The sequence below is a fragment of the Chelonoidis abingdonii genome, chromosome 2 (genome assembly GCF_003597395.2).
Source record: "Chelonoidis abingdonii isolate Lonesome George chromosome 2, CheloAbing_2.0, whole genome shotgun sequence".
In the NCBI taxonomy this organism is placed as follows: domain Eukaryota; kingdom Metazoa; phylum Chordata; order Testudines; family Testudinidae; genus Chelonoidis; species Chelonoidis abingdonii.
Window position 1 is genome coordinate 68641408 of NC_133770.1, and position 19518 is coordinate 68660925.

The following is a 19518-nucleotide window of genomic DNA, read 5'->3' on the forward strand; positions in this document are numbered from 1 at the left end:
GGCCCGCCTCTTCCCCGATCACACCGCATTCCCCCTCCTCCCCACTCCCTCCCAGCCGCGTGAACAGCTGTTTCGCGGTTCAAGCGCTAGGAGCTAGGGGGAAGAAGCAGGCATGCAGCATGCTCAAGGGAGGAGGCGGAGGTGAGCTGGGCTTGGGGGCAGGCGAGGAGCTGCTGGTGGGTGCTGAGCACCCACCAATTTTTCCCCGTGAGTGCTCCAGCCTCGGAGCACCCACGGAGTCAGCACCTATGCCATAGGACATGAGTCCATGCTGATGATGTGTTCTGCTCGATAATGATCCAAAGCAGAACAGACTGACGCATACTCATTTTCATCAGATGCCACCAGCAGAAGGTTGATTTTGGTTTTTGGTGGTTTGGGTTCTGTAATTTCCATATCTGAGTGTTGCTCTTTTAAGACTTTTGAAAGCATGCTCCACACCTCGTCCCTCTCAGATTTTGGACAGCTCTTCAGATTCTTAAACCTTGGGTTGGGTGCTGTAGCTATCTTTAGAAATCTCACATTGGTACCTTCTTTGTGTTTTGTCAAATCTGTTGTGAAAGGGTTCTTAAAACAAACGTGCTGGGTCATCATCCAAGACTGCTATAACATGAAATATATGGCAGAATGCAGGTAAAACCGAACAGGAGACATACAATCCTCCCCCAAGGAGTTCAGTCACAAATTTAATTAATGCATTATTTTTTTTAATGAGCATCATCAGCACGGAAGCATATCCTCTGGAATGGTGGCTGGCACATGAAGGGGCATACGAATGTTTAGCATATCTGGGACGTAAATACCTTGCAAGACCAGCTACAAAACTACCCTATGAATGCCTGTTCTCACTTTCAGGTGAGATTGTAAATAAGAAGCAGACACCAGTATCTCTCATGAATATAAACAAACTTGTTTATCTTAGCGATCAGCTGAACAAGAAGTAGGACTGAGTGGACTTGTAGGCTCTAAAGTTTTACATTTTTTTTCCAGGACCGCCCGGGGGAGGGGCAAGTGGGGCAATTTGTCCCGGGCCCCACAGGGTCCCCCATGAGAGTTTTTTGGGGCCCATGGAGCGGGGTCCTTCACTCACTCCAGGTCTTCGGCGGCAATTTGGTGACGGGGGCCCCCTGCTGCCGAAGACCCCAGGCCCCCTGAATCCTCTGGGCGGCCCTGTTGTTTTCTGAGTGCAGTTATGTAACAAAAATAATTTACATTTGTAAGTTACGCTTTCACAAAAAAGAGATTGCACTACAGTACTTGTATGAGGTGACTTGAAAAATACAATTTCTTTTATCATTTTTACAGTGCAAATAGTTGTAATAATAATAATATACAGTGAGCACTGTACACTTTGTATTCTGTGTTGTAACAGAAATCAATATATTTGAAAATGTAGAAAACATCCAAAAATATTTAATAAATTTCAATTGGTATTCTATTATATAACAGTGCAATTAATCATGATTAATTTTTAAATTACAATTAATTTTTTGAGTTAATCGCGTGAATTAACTGCAATTAATCGACAGCCCTGCAAAATATGAATTTTAAGAAAGAAACATTTTTAAAATAAAATGTAACCTAGAAAGCTAGGTCACTCTGAAGTGTTACGTTTACTTAACAACACAAATATTACTCACCACTCAAAAATCTACAGTCTTCTATATGATGATACTAAGATTCACATAGTGGCTAAACAGCCGTGAACAATGTGCTAATAGTGAAATATTTAAATTAAACAGTCAACCACTTTAAGTTTTAAATCTACTGACACGTTCATAAAAAAGTTTAGTAATACAAAAAAGAGAAAATTGTTGGAGGGTTTTTGAAGCTTAAGTCCTAGTTGTCATAGACATGTACACAATATTAATATGGGACTGTGGAACCTAAGTAAAATATAATGGACTATTTCACAGGGATGCAAAGAGGTGTTTTGCCCTTTTTTATTTTACTGAACACTTAAAACGTATTGTACTATATATTTTGCTGTATGTGGACAGGGATTTCCTGACAAAGTCCCTCAGAATGTTTGGCATGTGTTATTGACAATAAATGCACACTAAAAAAATCTTTAACTTGGCACATTTAAACCTTTTGGGATGATGAGTCTTTAAAAAAAAAAGGCTACATATTTGGTCTAAATGATTAGAAATATTGTGTAACAAAGTAAAACTGGCAGAAAGGGAACAAGCGAAAAAAAGAGATAGGTACAAAATTCAGAGCCAGATCTAGACCACCTTGTGCCCTTTTAAAAAGGCACACCTGAGACACTGATATGGATCCATCTTTTCTGATTTTAACGCTTCATCTCCCAAAGTTTAAGGTGTTCAAGCTAAATAATTAACTAAAAGGATCTAGGATGAGTTTTGCATGTTTAATATCCATGTTGAATTTTAAATCACTATATGGAGGGGTTGGTATAAAAGTTACAGCCTGTCGTGCACTTTGTATTTGAATAATATTGTGAGGAAGGTCATGCCAGATGCTAGTGAATATATGTGTATGTATAGTGGTGGAGGGAGTGGAAAAGAGCAAAACCAAACTTTCTGTCTTTGCCCCATCAAAGTAACTGCACGAGCAAAGGGATCACTCCTTCTTAGTGGCCTCGGAGAGGCACAATTGACCCTGCACAGGCTGGGGAAAATTTAGAACCAAGACCCTGCCCTCCTACTCATAGACCAGCAAAACTGGCCTGCTGTGGGGAGCTCGGTGCACTATACAGAAGGATGGTTTAGCATGCACATCCTTCCTTTGCTCCCTGCAGTTCCTCAAGGTATCACAGGCACAATCTCTTCCAGAACTTGCCTTGGAGCAGTGCACCTTTGTAATGCCAGTGTGGAGCAGTGTAAAAAGCAGACAATCTAACCCTGTATTAGAGCAAACTGTTGAAGTCCTTCCCATGACCATTCTTTTTGGTCCTAAACTATGACAGCAAACATCCTATATTTTTTTGGAAATGGCTGAACAGTTTACATTGTATCAGACTAGTGTTCAGAAACTGAAATTAAAAATGGAGTAGATTCATTAGCTGGCACATCTGGGAGTGGAGAGGACTTGTATATCAATAAAGAAAGTAAGTCCTTGAGGCCAGGTCTTGATGGACAAAAAGGTGCTTTCTTCAATTGTATTAGCTCATTTCAGTTAGCTTAACGTAACTGGAAAGTTCCCTTAACTCTCATTAAGGTCCTGATCCTGCAAACACTCATACAAGTGATTAACTTCACTACCTTGAGTAGTCCCATTAACTTCAATAGCACTACTCATGGTAGTAAAGTTAAGCAGGTACGTAAATATTTGCAGAATCGAAGTCTAAGGGCAAGGCTACACTGGAGCTGGAGGTGTAACTTCCAATTTGGGTAGACATACGGATGCTAGTTTTAATCAAGCTAGCATGTTAAAAAGTGAAGTGTCTCTGCAGCAGCATGAATGGCAGGAGTGCAATCCTACCCTGAAACCTGGGTACTTATTTGAGCAACTAGCCCATCTTGCTGCCCATATCACCATGGCTATACTGCTATATTTAACATGCTAGCTCGTTCAAAGCTAGTGCACGTATGTCTACGCAAGTTGGAAATTATACCTCCAGCTCCACTATCGACATACTCTAAAGACACAGGCTAGCACTTTTTAAAATGTTTCCGCTCCTTGTGATATTGACTCAGGAGGGAGTTAACTCAATTGAGCTAACATAACTGAAGAAAACATACTTTTTATCCGTTGAGACGTGGCCTGAGCTAGTCAAGTCACAGCAAATGCGGAATGGCATATATTCTAGAGTTACCTTTTACAAAACAGATCTCACTTTTTATAACAGAAATTAACATAGGACCAGATTCTGCCCTCACTTATTATTACACTACACAGTCCTCTGCATTTCCCATTACCACAGATTTCAAGTGGTATCGTGCCCGATTCTACATTGATAGTAATGTTTGTTGAATCCTGTGCCAGCACAGAGTCCCAGGACCATCAATGGGGACCAAAGGAGATGCCTCGAGACAACAGCATGCAGTTTATTTTTGTATCAGGGCCCAATGCAGGACAGAATTTGGCCCATTATTATTGTAGAACTTTAGAAGTGACCTCAGTGTTCATTGCAACATATAAAATTTAGTGAGCAGTAAGGGTTTTAATTATGGCATGTACACTCCTATGTTTTTTTTAATAAGTCTTTATTTTTAATTACACCTTTGAGAGAAGTGGCATTTTCATTGTCCCAAAACAAAACTGGTAATGGATTCAATTCTGTTCCCACTGAAGCCAATGGGAGTTCTGCTATTGATTTCAAAGGGATTCAGTTCAGGCCCCAGAGCTGAGGTAAAATGTTCCTGCTTTCAACTGAAAGTCTGAAAATCTCTTCTTCTCTTTTGATACGAAAGGAAAAAAGCCTCAAAACCAGGTTAGATAACCAAAAAATTATCTGAAAGGAGCTCTGCATATTTCATATGAAGAGCACACATGTCTGCCCAAGGCAGTTCTTCATTTGTTGCTGTAGTATTGTTTTATTAATGGATTCACTCTGTGGCTTTCATGAAATCAGTTAACTTTTCTGCCTTATTTTCCTCATCTGTGAAATAGAGAGAATACCTACCTCACAGTGATATTGCAACTATTAATGGCTGTGTAAAGCATTGTACACATGCAGATTCTCAGAGAAAGATGGAAGGGACATTAAGGAGACAGTATGGAAGCAATGGTAGTAGAGAGGTGAAAGTAAAGGAAACAGAGAAGAGCATCACTAATGAAGACAAAATGTAATATGTGTGTGTGAGAGACAGATTAATATGAAGAAGAAACTCCTTTTCAGTGAAAGAACTGGAGAGAAAGAAAAACACAAAGAAAGGAGATATAAATACGTTAAATGAAAGGAGATGGCATGGAGATGAATAAAGTGAGTCAGACAGTGGGAGAAGGGAAAAGAAGAAACTAAAGAAGGGAATAAGCAGGAAAACACATTTTTAGACTAACATTTTGTTGAACTATCTCACAAACAACTCATATCTCTGGACAGTAAGTTTGGAGCAAAGTGATGGGATTTTGAGCACTTACGCAATATTAATACTATTGAGTCCCCTGCAGTCTACAGCTAAATAGTGGTGGGAAAAGACAAGAAAAAGGTTTACCAGAATGTACATCAGATCCCTTCATTATTGGGGTGAGCAGGGGATATTAACCCCAAAACCTCAGCTAACATCGAGAATTGACCCTTACTGTTTCTTTTTAAAGGTAGGGAGTCTGCAAAGACAAGCAGCTCAACACTAACTCAACAGTCCAAAAATCTGAAAGGGGGCAGGGAGACTCAAAAAGTTATCTTGATAACTTCAAGAAGCCTATGCCCAATTCAGTAGATAGTAGTGTGATCATAGGGACACGGGTACAAGACCAAAAATATCATCCTATCTCAAAATACTATGACTGCCTCGGAACCCTTGCACAGTAGAAAATAGCTCCGGGATCAGTTCTGTAGTTGTTTCTCAGGCAAAACTCTCATTTACTGTGACCTTTACTTTCAGCATCAGCCTTAAGAGTCAGTCTGAGCTGAAGTGTTATTTTTAAGAATACAGACCCTTCTTTTTTTATTGACATTTAAAGTAATGGTCAGCCAAACTGCAGACACAGTTCAGATATGTATCTTCAATTACATTAATGCTTATCCAAACTTCCTGAAATTTCATCTAAAAATCTCAAAAGACCATGCTTTTTACTTGTGAGATAGCAGTGTTTCTCTGTTTCAGCTGGACCAGAAATGCTGCAAGACCAGCCTTTCTCATGTAATTTCAGTCAAAACATGGAGATGTGAAAGTAACATTAAATAAATAAATTTAACTGAAATTTTGGGGCATCAAAATCAATGGTAGATGAGGGTGCTGAGCAACTCTTGCTGAAAATAATAATGACCACTTCCCATTTGGGCAAGAAAAGACCATTTACCAACTTCTAAATACTCTATGGCAGGGGTAGGCAACCTATGGCACGCATGCCGAAGGCAGCACACAGGCTGATTTTCAGTGGTTCTCACACTGCCTGGGTCCTGGCCACCAGTGTGGGGGGCTCTGCATTTTAATTTAATTTTAAAGGAAGCTTCTTAAACATTTTAAAAACCTTATTTACTTTACATACAATAATAGTTTAGTTATATATGTTATAGACTTATAGAAAGAGACCTTCTAAAACCGTTAAAATGTATTACTGGCACGCGAAACCTTAAATTAGAGTGAATAAATGAAGACTCAGCACACCTCTTCTGAAAGGTTGTCTACCCCTGTTCTGCAGTGTGATCATTTAAATGATACCTTTATGTGAAGTGAACAAGCAGGCCTTAAATAGCATAGAAACTGTGGTGTAGTTTTAATAATGCTGAACAACCTTTTACAATCATCTTTCGTAGAACATTAGCTTTTGTAACACTTTGTGAAGCAAGAGATACTGAGAATCTAAAGATTAGCGATATCCCTCAGACAATTTCATGCTCATAGTTAAATGTAAGTGCAGACCCACACATTATAGTTACATATCTAAAATTGGTAGCATTGCAGTCATAAATAATTGTGTCTGCAATTTTGTACCCACAACATTATGTTGGAGGCCACATTTTAAAATTTAAGTCTAAAACTCCAAGGGCAAGATTCTCAGCTAATGTAAATCAGTGTCAATGAAGCTATGCTATTTGCACCAACTGGGGATCTAGCTTTAAATGCATGTTAGCTGATCCCTGTAAGACAACCTTTGAATTGAGCAAGAAGCGATAGAAACACACACATATCAGCAAGGCTTACTACAAATAAGTGTTTCCCATTAGTATATGTTTTAGTGAAAGCTAATACATTTCAGAAGTACAATTTGAGTTGGTCAGATGTTCCAGTTTAAGCATTTTAGTACCAAAAGAGATGGAAAAATTAGCATTGCTTTAAGCTTAATAGCGATTGCTTTACAGCTGCAATTAGTTACATAATTATTGACTACATGGATAATTAGGAGTAATTTGTTGTCAAGCTATGCTAAGTGAAAATGTAGTTTTTGATCATCAAGCTAGAAAGATAAGTAAGATATTTAAAAATACTTCATTTTGCCAAGGAATAGCAATGTTGTTATCAATTAATACAAACTCGTTTCAGAAAAAAGTAAAGTGAAACAGGAAAATGTCGGGGGAAGCATTAGTTTGGTTTATTAATTAATACGTGTTTTCCAAGAAAAATGGATGGAAATATTTGAATATGTTTGTAGCTGTTCATAGAATCATAGAATATCAGGGTTGGAAGGGACCTCAGGAGGTCATCTATCCAACCCCCTGCCGAAAGCAGGACCAATTCACAACTAAATCAAGTTTTGTTACCACTGAACTTGAGAGCAAATGGTGCAATACTATTGAAGCCTTTAGTTACACAAGATATTGATTTTAGGGTGACCAGAGAGCGAATGTGAAAAATCGGGACAGGGTGGGGTAATAGGAGCCTATATAAGAAAAAGACCCAAAAATCAGGACTGTCCCTGTAAAATCAGGACATCTGGTCACCCTGGTTGATTTGGCCAAGACAGTTAGTAAAATCTATAACGTATGTTGTATTTTTTTACAATTTTGTTTGGTATTATTTTCAGACAGAGAGCTCTGATTTCATAATAACATGACAAATCTTTGCATTGCATGAGCTGTGATTTCTTGATGCAATACACTAATGCAAAATGCAATAATGCTGTGAGTGGTGCTGTAGACCTAGCAGGGCCATGATATTAGCAAGCTGTCTCCTTGATTGAAAATTGTGTATCGTTTATTTGGAAAAGGGCAATAACTGCACTTTCCCCAACTAAATATACTTTATTAAAATTAAAAGAAGAAACTTTTTCCCCAGCCAGTAGTGACCTTTCAACAAAGTACCCAGGGAATTTAAAAAAAAAAAAAGAAAGAAAAGAAAAGGAAAGGAAAGGATTACTCAACAGAGAGAAAGCATTAGCAGTCTCAGTGTGCACAGTTTATGTTTTGTTAAATAAAGTCTCTAGGCAGATCTAGCCCGGGCTGTGTACATTTACACAGGACTATACTTGACTATTTACCATGCTGCTCAATGAAAATTAAGTGCACACTCTCCCAGACCAATGGCAAAGGGCTCGAAAGGTGCCAGTGTTAATTTTGCACTAGATAGCCATATTTTAAATAAGAGAAAGATTCCCCATTATAAATTTTTTAAAATGCCGTTGGTGAAGCAAGTGTTTTGTGCAAAAGGCAACTGAGGAAACTGTGTTCTGTCTGCTCTTTTCATGCCATTTCCCCCTTATTATACTGATGTGGGGATTGTAGTAAAATGACACTATTAGTTATTCAGGTGGTTTGGCAGGAGGAGTAGTTTGCCTATGTCTGTAATTTATTCAGATGTGCAAAAACTAATGATTGCTCAACCTCTGCCTAGAATATCTACACAAATTGTTCATTACTCCTTTTGATTCCCTTGGCTTTTGCTTAATTATTCTTTTTTTCAGATGGTGCAAATGCCCACATGATGGAGCCATGCCATAATCCTATTGTACTAATACCTATGCAATATTCAAAATATTAGAACTTTGAAGCTGCATGGGGGGGTGTCAAATTTTGCTCTCAGTACCCTAATCAAGTCCCCCTGAAATCAATAACAGTTGTGAAAGCGTATTGGAAAGCAGAGTTTGGCCACAGCATGCCAGCAGAGAGAATTCAGTGGAAGAAAATATCTCCCTCTCTTTCCAATGGTCGTTTGCAGAGTGGGTGAATCTCTGAAGCTTTCTGATTTTATTTTAGCTAGTCCAGTAAAAGGAATCACTACAACTCCTAGGATTATTTTATTTTTGTCCATTTTGATAGTGGACTAGACCCAGTTACCACTTCTGCATCTGCACTGAACTCAGTGTAGGTATAGAATCATAGTGACACAAAAGAAACACATCAACTGGCAGAAAAAAAATGTTTTAAAAGTAATTTGTTTCTATGCCATACAATATCCAGTTCTGTGTTATGATAGGCCTATTGTGAGATAAGAGAACATAAAGATCAAAGCACATTTATTTTCCCAGGATTTATTTCATACAGACTTTGGAAAGAAGTGTGTACTGTATGCTGAAGACTTACTCCTACTGAGTCCTTTGTTGTTTATCTCTATCACTTCTTCCAGCTGTCAGACCATCTGCCTCGTGCTGACCCCATTTTTTTGATTGTATTACAGGTCTACACATTCCGAGGTCCACATTGGTGTGAATACTGTGCCAATTTCATGTGGGGGCTCATCGCTCAGGGAGTCAGGTGTTCAGGTAGTTTTACGCATTTAATTTATCTTGGTTTTTTCTTCTGAAGAATAAAAGAGTGAGCTCCGGGAGGGAGGAATGGGGGACAATTTCATAAAATGTAACAAGAAATTGCTATCTAATTAGTCCAAAGGCTGAATTTGCTGTAGTTTAGCTCTTTTCAAGAAGTGCTGCGCTCTAGGGACACATTTTAGCAATAATAATAAGGAATGGGAGTTGCACAGAAATCAGGATCCAGTCCTAGTGTTAGCAGGGGAGAATAAGGGGGGAGAGGGAGGGAGATCTTTCCACTTTTCATATATGAAGAAAAGAGAAACTAGCAGCCCCAGGGTTTTTTTGTTTGTTTGTTTGTTTTTTACTTATCCTGATTGTTTCTGGACTCCTGTAGGGCCTTACAAGAATATGTAAACATATTGGGAAGAAGATGGTGCTATATTTTCCTTTGGAAAACTTGATTTTTTTCTCTAAACAAAGGACATAAAAATATTGTCCTGTTTATTTTTCCTGCTTAGTTGGCTTAGAAGTAGAGGCATTTCTCCATGGACATCTTTATAACAGTACGTTGGCAATGTGTATGCCCCAGTATTTTGGTTTAGGTTTTTCATCAGCATCTTGTAAATCATCTTCCTTATGGCAGTGTCAGGCTTTGTTTTATATGTTTGTACATCTTAAGAAACAAGATCTGAAGACGGCACAAAGCCAGCCTCAGCTAGACTTCATAATTCACCTTTTTGCCACTCACTCTTGAAAAATGTCCTCCTCTGGGAAAAGATGATCACCTTTGACCAATAAAAATACCATATGTTACTACAAACCTCAAAATATCCTACCTTGTGGAAAAGAAAAAAATGTTACCCTCATTTACAAAATAATTAATTTCCTGTTTTTTCCTTTTCTTTAACCTTTTTTTCATTTGTTTGCTACATTTCTGCAATAAATCAGGAACCATTACTCCATGATTTTGTTTGATGCAGGAATGGAAATTTTTTTTGATGCATCACATGCAAATTTTGGTAACTACATTCTGCTAACCAAAATTCTCCTTCCACTTTCAGTTGAAGATAGCGCTCCCTCTCACTTCCTGTCCTAACCTTATGGATGTTACAGTGCACCAATTAACAGCAGCCACTTGCAACCCCACATCAGACTGAATCTGAGGGGTGGGTAAAGTGATGCCACATAAAATTTGTATAGCAATTTGAGAGTCCTTTAAGATAAAAATTGATTTATAAATTTAAAGTATCAATACATGCATGGCCCACTTATTGTACTTTACTACTTCATCTTCTCTACCTTCGGATGAGTCAGAGGCAAGACAAAGAGTATAAAAATGAAATAAAAAAAGGAAAATTAATAACCATTTACTGATCAGGCTATTTAATCCTCAGTGTAAATGGGTAAAAATTGACCATGTGGATCTAATGAATCTTGTTGGATTTTTCCCCCTAATTTAAAATATCTAACCTACGAAAAGGCTTATTTATTTAGTATGAAGCTTAACACTTTCCCACATTAAATTACCAACATTTAACTCTAAGTAGACAAACAAGTTTTTTTTTTAACCTCACATGAAATGTTTTGCAAGAAAGTTGAAAACAATAAAGGGAGTATCCTAAATGCAGCTGGCCAGATTTACTTAAATTTCACTGAACAATAATCCATTATGCAGTAGTTTCTGTCTGAAGAGACCAAATCAACTAAACTGATTCCATTAAACTTATAGAAGGTTTGATTTTTTTTTTTAGTGGCAATTTGATTTTGTTTGATTGACATTTTATGGAACGTAATATTGAGATGTTTTTCAAGTAGTTCAGAGAGTTGTTTAAAATTTTAGTAGTTCAGCCAGTAATCAATATGCAAAAGGTATATTTGCCTTACCAGTGATAATTTCAGGAATGTTAAGGAGCCCTGAATGATTATAGCATAAGGAGGACTTGGTTAATAACAAGCACATTTTTGCTTTGCTCCTCTACATACACCATCAGTCAGAAGCAGAACTGGAAATGCTTTACTGTAGAAAGCAAACTTCTGTGAAAAGTACATTGGAGTGCAGTCCTTGTTCCTGACCCTGGTTTTTTCCTAACACGCTTTGGAGCTGATGCAAGATAGTCATCTTCTGAGCTCTTCTCACTAACTTTTTTCAGGCATCCTCCAACCTCTTCCCTCTTCAGAATCTCAGCATTGCAGTGACCCTCTCTTCTGGGAGTTGTATGTCACCAAGTCCTATCAATGTTATTGAGTGAGTCAGCCACAGGAGTCACTAGAGAGCAATGTGAAGAGTTTTTGTGTTTGTTCTGGGTTTGTCTGAGGGCTGAGGGTTTTCCTGTTTGTTTGTATAGGCTCATGAAACCATTACTTAGCAAAACCTATCAATGGATGCATTAATTCTGGCAAAACTTTATTCACAGACTGTGGATTGAACGTACACAAACAGTGTTCCAAATATGTGCCCAATGACTGTCAACCAGACCTCAAGAGGATCAAGAGAGTCTACTGCTGTGACCTCACTACACTAGTGAAGGCCCACAACACACAGAGACCCATGGTTGTGGATATATGCATTCGAGAAATAGAAGCAAGAGGTTTGCATGATTTTCTTTGTTTGACTAGAGTGGAATGTCACTAGGTCTGTAATATTACATTAATTGTGATCAAGGAGTAGCAGATACACACAAAAATTAAATAAACTTTGAATTACATGTTAAGTTTGGAGAAAAAATAAGCCCAAGTAAATGGAAGAGTGAACAGGAGTAGTTTTTTTAGTAAAAATTCTACTCTTTTGCACTGGCTAGTAAAGTCCAGTTCTGTCATTTCCGAATGCAAATTATTTAAATTGCTTTTTAAAAAAATATTTTAGCTATCTCTTATAGAATGCAAACTATTAATGTCATACTTTTTAAAAGGGCAAACTTTAAACTCGTTTATATGTCTTTTACTTGGTTCATTTACCTTTGACAGATGTATGGACAATATTTTCATTTCAAAGCAATCAGAGTTTAATTCCGTGCAAGTTATGAATAGTTTTAATTTTAAACTATTTCAGATCATGTGCGAGAGAATACAAAAGAAGGGAAATGGCTTATACAAAACGTGAAAGAGGAGTGCAACATTCTAGTGAAATTCACATTACATTCTGTTTCTGACTGATGAATGACATAGCCAAGCAACATGTCACAGCCAAAAAGCCAGCTTGTGATTTGTCTTTTACTGCACTGACATGCATTCCACATTTACAAATTACAATAACACCAAGTGTAAAATGATTACAAGCTAATGATCATATATATATGTTATTGGTGGCTTGCATGTGAGTTGTGCCACCTGATAAGCCATGTTTCCCCTGTTAGTCATGTTCTGCATGAGATCCCATAATGCTGAATTTTTGACATGATAGTAATCTGCATGGCAACACACTGCTGCCAGACATGGGTATTTCAAAGCAGTGTAGGGGATTTAGCCACACATCTTCCATTAAAATTAACAGAAGATCTGCAGCTAAATCCTCTGTACTGCTCTGCAAATCTCAGCTAGGATTATATCCTCACTGCAAGAACAAGTGGAGAGAGAGGATGGGTTTGAGAGAGGACAGTTTTACTGAAACATAAGTATCTATAATGATAGCAAAGGACACATTAGAAAGCTATATTGCATTTGATATAGAAATATTGTCTCTTTTACAAATGTCAATTAACACTAAATTGGTTGTCCTCTTTCATTATCAGTACCTTAACAGCTGTAAGAACTTTCAAAATCCCTTCTGTTGGGATACTGGTTTTGGTCATAATATAGGCTCAGTAGCTAAGAAAGGCTAATGTCTGTTTGTTGAGTGATCATATGGGCATCGTCACAATAAAGAACCAGTGAGTTAAAATAAATAACAGCCATGGAAGCCACTTTGACTAGTTGTATCTGCTGTCTTGGACCACCCTTCTTTACTGTAGGGATGGAAAGAGTGCAAGAAGATTTGTGGAGGCTAGCAGCAAACAGATCTCCAGTCAGGCAAAGAACAGTGGGAGGGATGTGGTGTGTGAAAGAACAGTGCATGCTGCACATACCAGTTAAGATTGACAGCAAAATCAGAGAGCAAAAAGGGTCATAGGAAGGTAACGTTAATTGTTGGCATTGCTGTAGGTCATTAAGAACACTGACATAGGGAAGGCAAAATTTAAAGCTATAGTAATTACAGACCGAAAAAAAGGAGACCAAATAAGAAGTGATATACTGGCATGAGCTGCCAGTATAGGCAAATTGCAGTATTTTGTAGCTGATATTGTGTATTCCCTACCAAACTAATAAAACCAGAAAATGTAACCAACTTGTAGTCTTTAAAAATTACCTTAATTCTTCTTTAAAATATTCAGAAGTTTAAAATTATTAAAATTACTGCTCGTCACATTTCATATATGGAATTATTAACATAACATAAAATAACTGTGACTAGATTTGACAAGATTGAATATTTGTTGATATATATATGTTGATAGAAATAAAGCTAAATCAGATGTTTACCTTGCAGGTTTAAAGTCAGAGGGCCTTTACAGAGTCTCGGGGTTCACTGAACACATTGAAGATGTCAAAATGGCCTTTGATCGAGGTATGGTGTGTTTTAATATTAGATGGGTTTTCAGCTGACCTTTTGGTTTAAAGAGACACTGTTCTTACTGATATCTGGGTGCTCAAATACCATGGTGAGGAAACTGGTCTATAAACAGAAGCCCAAAATGTTACCTATCTTTTTTCTGATGTTATTATTTTTTTACCAATTTCTGTAGCACTTTTCACATGAATAAAATCATATTTCATAGTTGGAATAAAGTAGATAAACACAAAACAAATAAATGTAGCTAGGGAGGTGAAAGGTTCAGATGATAGTGGGCTAGAGCCTTTCACCTCTAGGTTACCACTTCAGACAGGAACATTCCTGAATGTCTGGAAGGCATCTAGCACATCGTGGATGCTACAATAATAAATAGCAATAAACAGTAATGATCTTTGTCCAGGAAGGTAGACTGCAGTTGTCATTGTGCTGAATGTTATACTCAGTGCTAAAATGGTCAAAGTGCAGTTGTCTTAATAAGTAAGCGGATTTACATCATATATGGGAATTCACAACCAGGGTCCAAAAAACTGCAAAATCTTTAGCTAATTTTATATAAAGAATGCTTACTTAAAAACCCACAGGATTCTGCAAACCACATAGGCCCTACCACTTAGCTAACAGCACTGTGTCTGTCGGTATGCGTGTGTCATAGGGAGACAAGATGGGTGAAGTAATATCTTTTTTTGGACCAACTTGTATCAGTGGGAGAGACAAGCTTTTGAGCTTACACAGAGCTCTTCTTCAGGTCTTCAGCTCTATGTAAGCTTGAAAGCTTGTCTCTCTCACCAATAGAAGTTGGTCTAATGAAAGATTTTACCTCACCCACTTTGTGCCTCTAATATCCCGGGACCTACAATGACACCGCATACAACGTTTGCATGCTTCCCTAGGTACTCGTCTATGTACTGAATTACACATGTACCCCATACCTGTGCTGAGTGTTCACATATGCTGAATGGGGAACGGGTACACGCTGTGCACAGGGTATATACCTGTGTTCACACTGCCTCTTTTTTGTCCGCCACGGTAGTGCTGTCGTTTCAGGGGCAGTAACCCAGAGTCCTGTGCATCACAGGAGACACTCTGGGAACCGCCTTGCTACGTGTTGCTGTTACTGTACTCCGCCTTCAAACATTTGGCAATGGCAGCTCCCTCTCGCTTCTACCAAACTGTGTTGGAGACATGGAGCACAAGTATGATGATGTGGTTCTGCTCTTCCTCACTGGACAAATGTTCCTGCGGTGCACTACTGGATACTGGACAGAATCGACCCACATAAATTTGAGTCAGCAAAGACACCTTACTGAGTCGGGGGGGGGGGGGGGGGAGGATGAAATCCAGTAGGATCCCAAGAAACAGGTGGGTTGAGTGCTGAGAGTGCAATGATATGCCTATGGGAGGGCCACCACTTCTGGTCCTGGAGAACCATCATGGTGTGGCGGGATCACATTGTTTTGGAAAGCTGGGCTGATTATTAGTGGCTGCAGCACTTCAGAATGAGGAGGCAGACCTTCATTGAATTACACAGGAAGCTTGCACCAACTCTCCAATGTCAAATCACTTGATTTTGGAAACCCATACCACAGTGCAAAAGTGGATGGGTATCACTCTTTGGAAGCTGGTAACACCTGACAGCAACAGGTCAGTTGCAGACCAATTCAGGGTTGGGAAGTCAGCTGTTGAGGCAGTGGTTGTACAGGTTTGCCAAGGTATCAACACTGTGATCTACCCAGGAGTGGTTGCCAGAGCCAAAATCCCTGAAATGGTAGAGGGGCTTTCAGAGAGTAAGGTTGCCAAACTGTGCAGGGGCATCAATGGAACACATATCCCAGTACTTTGCCCACCCAAAGGGGCCAGTGACTACATGAACCACAAAGGTCACTATTCACTGGTTCTCCAAAGCTTAGTGGACTACAAGGGTCAGTTCATGAATGCGAACGCTGGGCACATAGGAAAGATCCATGACACCAATGTGCGTAGACGGTCAGGGCTGTATCACAGAGGGGAAGAAAGGATTTTATTCCTCTGAAACTATGTGATTCTATATGGTATTTCTGTGCTGACTTTTATTCTGGGGACCCCACAAACTGACTCCTAACTGTGGCTCTTGGAACGCCAACCTGACATCACCAACCCCAGAAAAAGGAAGTAGCTGCAGAATGGTGGTGGTGGTGGCATGCACCTTTGGGTGCCTGAAAGCCCCTTGGTGATGCCTGCAGACCTGTCCGGCTATCTTTGTGGCCAGCACATTTCGGATTATTGTGGCATGCTATGCCTTGCACAATGTATGTGAGGCTAAGGGGGAATACTTCCGCAGCAAGTGGGCACAGGACAGATCTGTTGTTCAAAGCCTGTAGAGGCAGCCAGATCCTTCCCCTATGTGCATAGCTCCTGGTTCCCAGTGAGCCAGGGGAATTAGCGATGCTATGTGCTCATACATCATGGAACGCTGAGGAGCCAGAAGACTCTGCCAAGGGATGTTAATGTGGCTCTCTTGTGCAGCTGGAAAAGTTCAACAGACCATTGCCATATACTTACATTGTGAGATACCTCAGTGGGTTTCAATCCCCTGCAGCTGATGTTACTATACTAACTAAAAGCAGACAACTGAGGAACAGCCCTCAAGGTTAATACCTTAGGCCGTGGTTCTGTGAGGCGAGCTTTAATGCAATTTAAAGGCATCATTGAGCAATGTGTTTGTTATATGTTAAGTGCTGTGTTTGGGGTTGCCGTATGGGATGCACTTAAGCATTGTTAATGTTATTTTTAAAAAGTTCTGCAATATTTAGGGAAGGAATTTACACATTCCTTGCACAAAAAATGTTTTCCTATCAACTGTTATGCATGAGTACTCCCATGATTTCTAGTGGTGACTATTTGGTGTGGGGAGGGGTCTTAAATGCACTGCTCAATGTCCTATATTTTCACTGTTAATTTATTTTTGTTTCTTTTGTCTGTATTATCAATTAAGTTGTTAACAAAGCCATAAAGACATCGCAGGTGACTCCTCTTCTGTTTTTTATTCTGGCGCTTTTGGACAGCGACGGTTGTTTCACAGTTTACTTCACTGTAATGAACCCTGGGTGTTTTGTTTCTTTGTTCAACATTAGGAAATTCTTGGCTGGTGGGGGCCAGGGGTGTAGGAGGGACAGAATTAATTGCATTGCTTTGACCCCACACTTGTAGAAATCCCAGTCAAGTGCTGTGAATCCTGCTGACTCCTCCCTAATGTGTGGAAAACTTGTTAATCATACTCAGAAAGCCAGGTGCACACACGAGTGATGTGAACAGTAACTTTTATGGACAAACATACATCAAACACAGAGCTAAAACAGTTCTAACAAGATCAAATACACAACAACAGGTCAGATTCCCTCAAAGGTGGTCAAACATTAATGTCTTTGAATATGTCTCCTCGCCCTTCCCCTCTCCCTGACAAGGGAGGAATGGCTTCAAGATATTGGAGGGTGGGGGTGGAGGGGGAAAATGGGGATATCTTCAGTGTGGGATTTGGGGACTGTACACAAGTTGGTCTACCGGAACTGGATCAGGCTCATCATTCCCCTCCTGAATGCTCTGGAGGATTCCCCTCCCAAGGGGTTTCAGATGCATGCGAAGGATGTTGTGCCAGGCATCAAGCATGTTTCTTCCTGTCAGAGGTGGTGGTGGGATTCACTGACTCAGCAGCAGCCTGGCAGGCCGCTAGAGGAGGACTAGGAGAAGGAGGGGCTGCTGTTTGTTCATGCAGAGGAGCAGGTGCTACAGAAGCATGCCGCCAGCGATTGGACTATGGGTTTTCTGAGTGCATGATCCTGTTCCCTCTGCATGTACTCCCATTGCCTGTGCAACTCTCCATTTTCAGGAAAGCCTTAACTGTGCCTAAGAGCCCAATCCTTCCTTGCTCTAAGAAACTTGAACTGCTCCTGACTTCCATCTATGCCAATGAACAAATCTTTCTGTGTCTTTCTCTGCGATCTCTATGGTGCCACTCCTGCCTTTCCACTGGAATGGCTTCTTTGTTGGCATCGGAATGTCCTGCCAAGTCAAAGACAAGGGTAACATTATATTGCATTTTTCCTTGGAAAGTAACTACATGCCCCCACATCATGCAATTGTTCTATGGAACCCACAACACTGATACATTTTAGAATCCCGGAAATGCAGCTGTTACATCCTCCTTTCTTCAGACTACTTTTGCAGCCCATTAGGAAGGAGCTGAGATTTAAAAAACGGTAAGATGCCTGCAGTACTGCTGTTAAAAGTGTTATAATGTTTACAGTGCATGGATGGACCACTTGAGGTAGCGTTTGGTTCCTTCAAGGGTAACGTTACCAAGTCACTTTTCTGTTCTTTAAAGGCTGGCCATCACTTGGAGAAAATAGCAATTTTTAAAAGACTGGAATGGAAAAAAGTAGTGGCTTTCCAGTCCTGTGGAGGACACCTGGCCACCTATGCTAGAGAGATGTTTCTGATAATGATGACCCATCTAAATATTACTGAGTGGTGGGGTTTAGCTACAATGTTGGACCAAGCACATTTGCCCTGCTATTAAACATGAAGAACCATCTTGAATTTCTGCTACACCAAAAATTTACTGAATTATGCTTACAGGACTGGGTGTCAATTCAAGAGAAAGTGGACTGTATTCTATGCTAGCAGATGAATTGCCATGGAAGAGGAACAGAGAACCACAGAAAACAGCCACCCACCCCTTAATCCCCCCTGCGTCGCAAGAAAGTCCAGCCCCTGTGTCTAGTGAACAGCATTGAAAGGGACAGAGAAACAGAGAGTGATTCCAGAAGTGTACTTTCTTCCCTAAACTTTTGGATTAACACCACAAGTCAATCACCTCTCTGCTGCTAAGGAACTAACCACTGGAGTGGATGCTTCACGCACCCTTGCTTCTCCTGGCTTCTGCAAAGCAGCTCAGCATGGGGGGAGGCTAGACACCAGGGATTGGGAATGGTACAAAGCATTTGAAGTAGTCACAGGGAGAATGGACTGCTCTGAAGTTCCTCAGACAACCGAACAGTTCCCTTTATCTTCCCAGAAGTACACAAGGCCTGCACACAAGGAACTAAGCACCCCCATCCCCCTTCCATTTGGCTCCCATTCATAAGAGGAAGGAAAGATGGGATATGGGGTAGGAGATGAATGATGTTGGGTCATGGTACAACCATACATGTCATGAAATTGTTCTTTCCCCACTTGGGGCCTTTTAGCATTCAGCTTCCTCCTTCTTTTCCCCCGTTTTGAGCAGCACAGGGACTATTGCTGCCAGTGGTGGCCAAGAAATGCTCAGACACAAGGGCACAGGGACTGCTTGTTAATAACCTGTTATGGCGTCTGCTAAATGCTTTATAGTGGTTCACGGGATTTCGATAAAATCATTGGTTTAAAACTGCTGCTCGGGGACCATGTTGGGATAGGGGAGGTTGGGCTGAGGCATGTGTCACCAGAGCAAGAGGGGATATTATCAGAAAGGGTGGGGGTCCATTGTAAAACGTACCAATGTCAGATTCTGGGTTCCTCAGGCTTCTTGGTGGAGGGGCTTCTTCAAACAGAACTGCCTGGTAGAGGTGCAGAATCACATGCTCCTCTTCCTCTGTGTCTCTTGGGGCTTCCTCTGGGAATTCCTCTGAGATCTCCGCTAC

At 40.1% G+C, this 19518-nt stretch overlaps 1 protein-coding gene across 1 annotated transcript in view; it reads left to right on the plus strand.

Moving 5' to 3' along the window:
• The window catches only part of CHN2 (chimerin 2), a 210837-nt gene that overhangs the window by 164629 nt on the left and 26690 nt on the right, over positions 1 to 19518 (plus strand). Inside the window, exons 8-10 of the mRNA XM_032774881.2 lie at positions 9186 to 9270; positions 11673 to 11846; positions 13781 to 13858. Coding sequence (XP_032630772.1) covers positions 9186 to 9270; positions 11673 to 11846; positions 13781 to 13858 — 337 coding nt within the window. The remainder of the gene's footprint in view (positions 1 to 9185; positions 9271 to 11672; positions 11847 to 13780; positions 13859 to 19518) is intronic.